Source organism: Pelecanus crispus, chromosome 11 (assembly GCF_030463565.1).
Source record: "Pelecanus crispus isolate bPelCri1 chromosome 11, bPelCri1.pri, whole genome shotgun sequence".
In the NCBI taxonomy this organism is placed as follows: Eukaryota; Metazoa; Chordata; class Aves; order Pelecaniformes; family Pelecanidae; genus Pelecanus; species Pelecanus crispus.
In genome coordinates, this window is record NC_134653.1 from 36,069,291 (window position 1) to 36,080,313 (window position 11,023).

General features: G+C 36.8%; 1 protein-coding gene across 4 annotated transcripts in view; it reads left to right on the forward strand.

The window, feature by feature from the left end:
- Positions 1-10,755, forward strand: part of SFSWAP (splicing factor SWAP) — a 51,289-nt gene extending 40,534 nt beyond the window's left edge. For 2 of the 4 annotated variants that reach the window (XM_009488933.2, XM_075718101.1), the window contains 5 exons: positions 2,329-2,484; positions 3,734-3,859; positions 7,213-7,383; positions 7,977-8,049; positions 10,362-10,755. In XM_009488933.2, coding sequence (XP_009487208.1) covers positions 2,329-2,484; positions 3,734-3,859; positions 7,213-7,383; positions 7,977-8,049; positions 10,362-10,427 — 592 coding nt within the window. In that variant the 3' untranslated portion in view covers positions 10,428-10,755. The remainder of the gene's footprint in view (positions 1-2,328; positions 2,485-3,733; positions 3,860-7,212; positions 7,384-7,976; positions 8,050-10,361) is intronic. The other 2 variants (XM_075718100.1, XM_009488935.2) reach the window with 2 other exon arrangements.
- Positions 10,756-11,023: the final 268 nt, after the last annotated feature.

The following is an 11,023-nucleotide window of genomic DNA, read 5'->3' on the forward strand; positions in this document are numbered from 1 at the left end:
TATTAGGTTTGAAGCATCTGCACAGTGAAAATAACTATTCTGGATTTGAAGTTATTTAAACTATTATATTTAAATTAACTGTGGCAGCCAAAAGAGGAGCTATGCTTATTGCATAATTTTTTGTTAGACCTATTGCATTCAGATGATAATGAATTGTAATCTCTAAATTGTAAAAATGACCACTCAACACATGCCCTGTATTTGGGGAACAGTCTTAAAGCCTTAGGTTTTGTGAGGTTTCCCTTTAGACCTTAGTTGAGCTTCTGTTTAAGAACACTTTGAGTAGTTACTATTTAATGGTATAAGTTGTTTCAAAAAGTAAGATTGAACTTTTATGTATATATATTTATCATATAACTTACTGTGACAAGTTAATAGGGAATGAGATGTGGGAAGTGAAGTTAAGCATAGAAATTTGCAGTAATTTTCTTTGCTCTTTATTCAAGTGAAGTTCAGTATATTTTTCAAGCTCTTCCTTTTTCGTTTGTGTATCTTCCTCCCCGCCCCCGAACGCATATTGTGCTTAGAAATCCTACAGATGAACTTTGCAATATACTTCTCTGTACACCATTTTATATCACTTGTTTATTATTTATTTTTGCATTGGTAGAGGTTTACAGGCTTTGCTTCATTTAAAAATAGTCTTTGGGGGTAAGATACAATTTTTGTACTGTTGCATTTTTTTCTATTTTCTAATGCATATTCAACAGTATTAAAGTTGAAAAATTCTGTTCAAATAACATGAAGTTGATTCAGAGCATGTTTTGGATATTCATTTTTCTGGGTAGTACAACCAAACCTGTTTCACAGGAAGAAGTTTAAAAAATTGTAGCTACGTAAGGAACCCAGATACATTGGCTTAATTGTGCCATGTGGTGCACTAACAGCAGTTCTCTGTATACATGCATGTTATTTTCTGGAACAAGATTTCTGTACCAAAATCAGTCCCATAAAGCTCCTGGTATCACACAGTTTTAATTCTAGACCAACATGACAGATTAAAGTTAAACAAAAGTCATTGAAACAGTAAACCATGTCCAAAAGTGCTGTAAGGTGTTGCAGCGTGGATTGCTCTGGAGCTGTTAGTCCCAAAGAGATAATTAGTTATTACAAATAGGTACTTCACGTCAAAGATGGGGCACCTTTGTTAAATCTGTCTTGGAAAGCAAACAGCCTTTGGTACCTTTCGGTCATCTGTAGTAAATGCTTCATCAGTGTCTTTTTTTCTAATCGACTTCAAAGCACCATTAAAAAAAGTTTGATGTGGAACGCACCTGCCAGTGCTCTTTCAAGAGGCGTAGGTCGTCAGTCACTGGCGCTTCCAGTGTGCCGTTCTCGCTGAGAAGTTAGGTTGCGCAGCTGGTTGGCAGTAAGTGTAAATAATGACGATGTTCATCTGAATCTCTGTTCTCTACCAGCAGATGTTTGTGGTCCATGGTCCAAGCTAATGATGTATTTGTGTGCATGAGTGTGGTTTGTGCTTGTACGTGAGAGGAGAGGAAGGGAAACTGGCTACGTGCTGAATGATGTCAATCGGTTAGATGAAATCTGGATGTTCATTTTGAACTAGAGTAGCGATGAAAGGTCTAAACTTCTCTTTGATATTGATCGTCTGTCTTTATGCTGTCCAGTAATAGAGTGGGACTAATACTAAACACATCATTTATCCGGTTAATGAGTTATAAACAGTAGTGGTATACTTTATTAACAGGTTACTTTTCAATAAGTTTGGAAAGACTACACCTGTGTGTGTGTTTGTGTGACACTCTTTGCCTCAATGCTAGGAATTTAAGAGACTTGGAAGTTGCTGTTCTTTGCAAAAAAAGGTTGTTTGGGGTTTTTTTTTCTCCTTATGAACTGATTTTCTTATTGCTGAGGCAGTGCCTATTCACGTAGTTTTAATTCCTGTTTTGTAATGACACGTGCCAAGCTTCGTAACCCTTGGAAACTTTTGGGACCCTACTAAACACAAGTGATACTGACTTTAAAGGAATAGAGTGCCTTTTGAAATAACAGTCTAATGAAAGTAATGATTGATGTGTTGCAGTAAAACTGTTAAGCTGGTTTTAATTGTTTGAAGCTAATGGCCAAAGTTCTTAACATTTGGTGATTGGAAGAATGTTGTAGAACCACAAACATCAGTTCATAAAAATGAAGCTAATGCCTTTTTCTTTCTGATTGTTTGGACTTTTTTTAGGCTGGTCCATATAGGCATGTTTCACTAAGGTTCAGCTTTTGGTTAAGGGACTGAGCCTTTTCAGGATTCTAGTTAATACCAAAACTAGCACATTTTATTCTGAATGTGAAGTGTGTGCCTCCGTATCACAGACTCACAGCATCCACAGGGACACTGAGCATGGAGCCGAGTCTGAGCAGCTCATCAATGGCAGCAGCAACAGAGCGGGAAAATTATCAGGCAACTTCGACAACGAAAAGATTTGACTGCTGGAGCTCTTTTGAGGGAAATCCTGGTAAAATGTCAAGGTGTCTGACTGACCCCAAACTTTATAATCTGTTGGGTTTTTTTCCTTTTTTAATCCTTCTGAATGGCCTGGTAAAGATCAGATTTCTAAGTGACAAAGCAGTTAATTTGAACACTTAACTGCCATTGTGATTACTTTTTTTCATTTTCAGTTGATCTCTTTTGTTGTAGGTGTAAAAGAAATGGCTCAGGAGTGTGTGTGTATATATATTATATATATGGTGTGAGTCTGCAGAAGATCAGCGATTTCACAAATGGCTTGTCTTTTAGTCACTGCAAATTAGGTATTTTCAAGAACATGAATGTTTGGTACACATGGAATGACATACTTACAGTAAATAAGGCTTTAAAATAAGCAAATAGAAGTAAAATTATTAGAACGATATATTTTAGTGAGAACAAAACTAACTTACTATCAGGAATTTGGGGCGGATTTGGGGTTTGTTTTTTTCTTTCTTTTTTCCAAGCTGGGTCCCTGAGTTTCCCCCTTCTCTACCTTCCCCCCTCCCCTCCATCTCTCAGAACTTTTCTCATTCCACTTATTTTGTTATTAAGAAATAGTCAGGTTTTACTTACACATCCACTTAATTCCAAATCATAGAGAACAAGAGTTAAGCTCTGAAGTTGATCTCTGATCTTAACTGGGCATGCTTTCTTTTTTCCCTCTTGGTCTCTTTCTCTTTCTCTCTCTCACTTTTCTAGGAAAAATATCTCAAGTTGAAGTGCTAGTGCCAAACAACGCCTATCATGGGTTGTTGGTCACTTGCACGGGTGAAAATAGGCTGTACTAGGATTATCCTGCAGCATCAGGGACAAAATTTCCTGGACTTGTCAGTGTTGGAGATGCGCTGAAAATAAAAACTTGTATTTATCTCTGTGATGCAGCAGTTCTAAAAACATACCACTAATTTGAGAAGAAAAGGTCAGGCCTGACAGTCCCAGGCTTCGAGCCAAAGTGGACTTCTGCATACCAATGTTAGTAAACTGTTGCCACAAAAGGTGACTGGACTAAAGTAAAACTTTCCCACCTACTAATACAGAAGTTAACATTAGCACACAATACCAAAAAATAATTGGGTAAGAAATTTTTATGCAGCTGACAAGTCTTGGAGACTAAATACCCCATGTTGGTATAAAATAGGCATTTGAAAGGTGTTATATTTGCGTTTGGTGACAGCGCAATTCCACTGAAATAAAAGTAATAAAATAAGTAACAAAAAACAAACTTTTGGATGTTTTTTTCCTGCTCAGGTCACGGTCAAGGTCACCTAGGAGAAGGGCACACACACCAGAAAGGCGGAGAGATGAAAGAAGTGTTCCAACAGCTTATCGCATTAGTAATAGTCCTGGCAATAGTAGGAAACGCCCACGTTCCAAGTAAGTATACTTGCTCCTGGAGAAGGTTATGTCCTGGCATCGTAAGAGACTTTAAACATCGCCTGATGTGTTGTATGCTTTGTATGCTCCCTAGGTAGAACTTACTTTTTTTTTTTTTTTTAAATGTTCTAGAGCTTTATTTTAATAGACAAATACTTCAATGAATCAAGAGGTGGCTTTTTTGAGAGCACCTTGCATATGGTCTCTCTGAACCTATTATAATCAAAATGGCATACCAGGCGTTATTTCAGCTCACCAATTGCAGAAGAAAAACGTCTGCAAAATGTGTGTCCAGAAGGCTTTGAAATGGTTTGTGTCTCTAATGTTTTGTGGCATGTTGTGTCTTCAACATGCAAGGAAGTGAAAATTTTTCATGCTTGTATATGTACACCTAAAGTGTGCACAAAACCCAATACGTTGAAGTTACTAAACTGAGCATACAGAATTTTTGTCCTCATTGGTGAAGATTTAGTCTTAACCTGTTTCCCCACATCTCTCGTGGAATAAAAAGCAAAGAGGTCACTTGCAACTTTATGATTATTAAAAAATTTCTATTGTTTCTTAATATAACTTTCCATCTCTTGACAGCCTCTAATTAATTGATGTGTGGTATGTATAACCGAGAACTTCATCAGTATACTTCAGCTGATGCAGTTTTTCACGTTCATCAACTTGAGAAAATAGAGGCTTCTGTGGAATTCCGCACACAAATTTGGTTAAGCAGAAAAGATATGGAAGCTTAAAACGTTTTTCTTCCTATAAACACACACAAGAATTTTTTCACAGCCCTGTGCTATTTTTAAAGCAGCGTTGGTGTGTCTGCTGCTTGACCATTCAGCATTTTAAGCTATAAATTGTTTTTAGAGTTATGCTGCTCCAAGTGGTAAATTATGATGACAGTTGTGAAACAAACTAGATTGTTTATATAGGTGGAAATTGTAAACTTTTGTTATGCCTCAAACAGGAAAACAGAACACTACACAATAAAATCTGGCAGTAAGTGCAAAACATGTAGACTGAAGAAAGAATATTATAGTTAAACACAGACGAGGCTATTTTGCAGCTTGATTGCAGAAAGCCTACTGTTTCAGCCCTGTTAGGACTGACATGTTAAATGTTTAAGTAAAAATGTGGATGCTGTGATGGACCAATTTTCATCTTCAGTTATGGAGTAGATTCTTTGCAGTGGTGTAATGGAAGCAAGGTTTGGGTTCAAGGTCTGTTAAAAGCTAATTAATTTACTTGCGCTTTCTATGAGTGAGTAATGTATATTTTGCCTGATAGCTGAGAGCAGGTTTCAATCTTACATGGCAGCAGTCAGCTGGGTGGCTTTATTAACCATAGCTGTACTAAGTAGTAGGCAAGCTTTAGAATCCAGTACTGTCAGAGGACTGAAAATTAGAATTAATAAATACTGCAATGTTTTAAACTTGCTCAGGGCACTAATCTGATATCAGTTATGATGCTGAAAAGCTAGCATTGCTTGTAAATTTTTAGGTATATTTCCAGAAGAAAACATAGAAGAACTAGGAAGCTGTGCTTTGTCTTGTTTGGGAATTACTGGCCCACTGCTTGTAGGATGAGGTGCACTTCAGAATAAATATAACAGTTGGTTTTTCTTCTGCTTATCCTGTACCTCAGTTGCCATCATACTCACTTTAAAAAGTCGTCTAACGTAAATTAGTGTTTTAATCTGACTGCAGTGAATTTCTTTCCACAGAGAATATGCATAGTTCTTTTAGGCTAGCTTTTGTAGCTAGAAAAATAGTGAAAACTAAGCCTAGTTTTAGCAAATGGACTGTTCTAAAAATGGAAAACTGATAGACACATTCATTCAGCTGTTATGTTTGTTCATCATAATCTGAGATGAAAAATGCCGAAAAATCTTACTGTAAAATACTCTTCTTGCATGATGAATGTTCGCTGAGATTTTCAAGAGTTAAGTATGAAATATGTTTACAGCTTGATTACGGTATGATGTTTTAAGAAACTGAGCAATTACAGTACATAATTAGCTAGTCAAGGAATAAATGACTTTGTAGCTGATGTTTTTTGTATAGTCATAAAAATGTTAGAGGCCAGTAGAGCTGTGGGCTTTTTCTTCTGCCACTTAATGATTATTTATGCAAGAAAAGCGTACGGAGGTTTTGCAGTTTTAAGTCTGGAGTGTTAATTTCTGTATAAAAATCAGGTATTTGTATGATAAATTGTAAGCATCAGAGGTGTACAGTATTTATATGGGAATTTAATATGTGGTAGTACAGCTGCTTTTAAAGTAGCAAATTCCTAAGAAAATCAAAATAAAGGAACCAATAATGTGATACTTAAAAGATGGCTCAGAGTTTTACAGTGTTTTAAGATGTTCTAGAAGCTTCAACAACATTCTTCTGAATAGACTTCTAGCAGTGCACGCTAGAGAGAGATGAGGTATTGCCTAATTCTAATGGAGGCATTACTCTAGTAATTCTAATTACAGTAATATCAATACTGGTATGTGAATCATACAGACATAAATTCATAACCATGTATAAAGATTTTGATAGTTCCGTCTCTGGTATTTTACTAATCGAATTCTCTTTGAGCTTAATATTGCATATGAGGAGGCTCCCTCTGTTTTCCCCTTCTGTCAATAATGAATACATCAGATACCTGTAAGTCTGTGGTCCAGCTCTCACAGCGACAAACATTTGTGTAGCGAATTTCCAAGTCATAAACAGTTTGCACTTAAAGCATGTTGCTAAGTCTAGGTTTGATTGAGTGGCATACAGGAGCTTGTTTATAATTTTGAGCCTGAGGTTTGTTGCATTATAGATTGGATCACGAGGAAGGGAGTAATTTCTTTTAAAAGGCAAGCAAACAAACCATGGATTTGCCTTGTAGATCTTTTGCATAGCTATGATTCTATGGTTTGTTCGTTTACGAGATATGAAAATTGTAAGAGATATAAACTCTTACATTTCTCATTATATTCTAAGTGTCTGATGTTGTTTGGGAAGGAACTTCCCTCTAGCAAAGTCATTCTGCAAGTCTCCAATGAAAGGCTTTTCATTGTCATCCTTCAAACTATCAAATACTGGCCAGTAATTCCTGTGTACCCATGAGGCAGCATTCCAAGTGAGAACCTCAGGTACTAGTAGTTGCCTAACGCAATATGTTAAAAAGAGCTTCTGAGAAAGTATTTTGCACAACCACAGAAGTGCAGTATTGGGGTAAGACTAAAGCTTGCTGAATGCATGAGAAGTATCCTGTGGAACAGGGCTACATAAGCTTTTAGAAGTGTGGAAAAGTAACTTCAGCTGAGCTAGTGTAATACTGCTTTAAATATCCTTCAATAAAATATTTTCTTCTTGCAGAAGTCCCCACGAAAAGAAGAAGAAGAGGCGGTCTAGATCACGTACCAAGTCCAAAGCTAGGTCTCCTTCACCATCCATGTCACCAGGCAAACCATCCACACACAAAAATTCTGTACATTCAACTAGTGTCTCTCCTGTGGAGAGCAGGGAATCCAGCCAGGAACGCTCCAGGTAATATGCTCTTTTATGGTAATACCGCAGTGCTGATGTCTCTCGACTGCGAGTGCATCTTTTGACCTAAATTGTGTGGTGAGGAGCTCTGTGTGTGTGTGATGTGTGCCTATTAAAGGCAGAAGACACCAGGAGGACAGCGCTACGTGCATCAGTCTAATGAAGACATTGGATCTCTGTTGCCTACTGGAGTAAACATCTTGACATGCTGTGACAGTAAAACTGGTGCAGAAAATCCTGCAACCTAATTCTAAGTTAGAAATTGGAAACTCTTGCTGTATGGGGTAACTCTTTGAAGTAGGGCTTTAGTGGAGTGGTTTGAATTGTAATGTGTGTGCAAGATTCATCATTAAATTATTTCTACAGAATATAGAACAGTCCTGTGAAAAATTCCTAGGCTGTTGTTCAGATTTCTCTGTATCAGATGGACGAGTGACTCTTCTGACTGACTTATCATGGCTTCTGGTTGAATGAGAGAACTGTTGACTAACATATGAGAGACTTGTACAATAAAACCCAAAATCGTGATGGTGAGTAAAATGCGTTTTTAAAACATCTACTATAAATTTCTAATTCTAATCTTACTTTTTTAGGGGAGTTTCTCAGGAAAAAGATGGCCAAATCTCTTCAGCAATTGTGTCTTCAGTGCAGAGTAAAATCACTCAGGTACAAATAAACAAATTCAGAGTATATTGCCTAATTAAGTGTGTCCATCATATCGTTTCCTTCTCTTACTAGCTTGTACAATTCTGAGCTTTGCATATGATGTAGAGACATGATCTGTTTGCTTATGAGAGAAACATTTTTATTGCTTCTCTGGCTACTGTCCTTCCAAGTTTAATCAAGCCTCTAAAGACCAAGCTAAATTCATTATGCTGCGGTATATCCACTGTTAAGATATGAAAGTCCCCATTATGCTACAATACCCCAGTTACCAACAGCAGATATTACTGAGAGCCCATCTTACCATGTAGTGCTCTTAAGTTTCCTGGAAAAAAACAAGGAAGGAGAAACACCTTGGCAAAGACTAAATTCGTAGTGTTGGCAGTAGAGGAAAAATATGTCCCCTTGAAAACTGAAGTAAGCGTGTGCTTTGTGTTAAGCAGTATCTTCAACACACCTGTCTTACCCTTGTTGCTGTTTATGTCTCTGAACTATTGTTATGATTTCGTTGACACAATCAAGTTTGCTGTGAATCATGGCATATCGGGTGTGTGCCTCTATATACTGTGCAATAATCTAAATGCATTCAGCTTCCCCAGTGCAGTTTTAAGATACCCAACCTCTGTCAAAATAATTCCGTTCCTTTTTAAAAGCTACTGCGTGGCATCACTCTTCAAAATTTTTAATTTCACTCATCCTCTTAGAGTCTTCATGCATATTTAACTTTCTTTCAATTGAATATGCCAAGTTTAGAGGAGGAAAGCTCTTAACTATGCTTTGGAAAATTTGCAATTAAAATCAGAGTCGCTTTTTATATTCTCTTTTTTTTCAATGGATAGATTATTCTTTCAGTAAATCAATAATGTTCAAAGATTTAGTTCCGCTAGGTAGTTGGGAATTAATACTAATAGACTAGTACCTTACATACCATCTTTGATCTGGTTTTGATGAGAAACCCAAACCAAGAATATTCAGAAAAATAGAAGATAGCAAGTATAGGCACCGGGGAAAGAAAATGGAGTACTAACACCGTAGCACTTCTTAGGCTACCAAACAAATGCATGGAAATTCCTGGTATGAGAAATGAGATACGAACTACGTCATGGGCTTCAAAGTAGAGCAAATATCCCACCCTTTAAAAACATATTCCCTTCAGGCAAAGGTAATTGGTTCATGCATTTCTTGGGTTAAATACCGCTTATGGCATAGCATTTGCTAGTTTAATACTAGTCTGCTTGCTTGAAGTGGAGCTGTAAGAGGAGGAAGGATTACTATATTAAAATACAGTTCTAAGTTACTATTTGCAGAAAGTAAAAAAGGAATGAAATTTTTGTGAATCTGCAAGATATTTCCCAACATAGATTAGTTGAGCTTCTTTTTATCTTTAAGGGCCCAAAGAAATGTAATTTACCTAATTACTAGTAAGATTATTTTGCTGCCAGTGTGCTGGCTGACCCTGACCAATTCCATATCTTTTCTCATTCAAATCCTTCCATCTGTAAAGTGGAATAATGGTGCTGAATTCCCCTATGAAGCGTTTTGAGAGCTTCAGATGAAAAATGCTTTAAAAGAACGAAGGATTTTAACTCATTTATATTGCATTTGTGAAGAAATGTTTTAAGTAACTTTAATTCATTACTGATACACACTTTTTATTTTGTGATCCTTTTTTGCAACCCAATTATTTGATGCCGTTTACACGAAATTTCATTTCCTTTTGTAATGCTGTTCCTACTGGATACTCAGACAAGACTGAGAGTTGCTATTCGGTTTCACAACGCTCTTAACATTTCAGTCACTCTGTCATATGTGAAAATACTACTGCTATGTACATTTTTGGTTCGGGTTTACAAAGCAAACAAAAAAGCTTTCTGGTATAGAGTAATTGTTAACGCTCTCTTCTTACCAGGTCTCTCTCTTTTTTTTCCATTTTTTCTTCCCCCCCCCCTTTTAAACCCTCAGTGGTTAGTAGTTGTGTGTTCATTACAGTTTGTGTGAAGATACGGTCATAGTTTCCTTCCATTTCAATTGACATGATTTCTGTGCTTTGTTGTATAGAAACCACTCTAAATACTTACGCAGAGCACTTTGTAGCATTGTAGTAAAAACAGGCTTCAGTTGCTGTCACCGGAACTTTCTCCAAATTACTTCACTCACTTAGCCTAGGGACTGTTAATATCTGATGATCATGAAGCTGAGTATTCTGTGTGACTGGAGCATAAGCTAACCCTTCCATGCAGGTTTTTGCAATCGCATGCCTTAGCTCTGTTCACAGCCCAGACATGTCTGATCATTTTCCTTTTTATTTTCTACAGGATCTTATGGCCAAAGTGAGAGCAATGCTTGCAGCTTCCAAAAACATACAAACTAGTGCCTCCTGAGACCTGTTGAACTGACCATCAAGAAATTGTGTGAAAAAGAACAGTATAAAAAAACTGCCTCATCTCAAATGTACAGCTGAGCTTAGCTCACTTGGTTCACAACTCGTCTAATATTACCAGAACTCGAGGAGCTAAAACCTATCTTTCTGTACAGAAGCGTCTCCTTGAAATTTCATTAAACTTTTTCAGCCAGAATATCTTTGGAAAGTTTTTGGTTTTTGTAAATTGATTTTTTGACTAATTCTTCAGTAACATTTTATGATCAGCGGTCTATATGTGTATATTTGTAAATACCATGTTTCTGTGAAAGCAGTATTACACAATAATAAAGAAGGAAACATCTTTCATTAGCTAGAGTTTTTATGGAGTCCTTAATTGTTTGCGGCTGACTTTTGTTACAATTAATCTTTTTCTTTAGTACTTTCTGCTTTTTAAAATAACAGCTGTCTAGCCTGCCTGACCACCTTAAGCTGAGAAATACTTTTCATCTTCCTTCATGCACAGAACGATCTAAGAAGAATGCTTGTTTGCTTGGATGTTAGTAGTGGACAGGTTTTGGACAAGGGATATGATTTTCTGTCCATCATTTAGAAAGA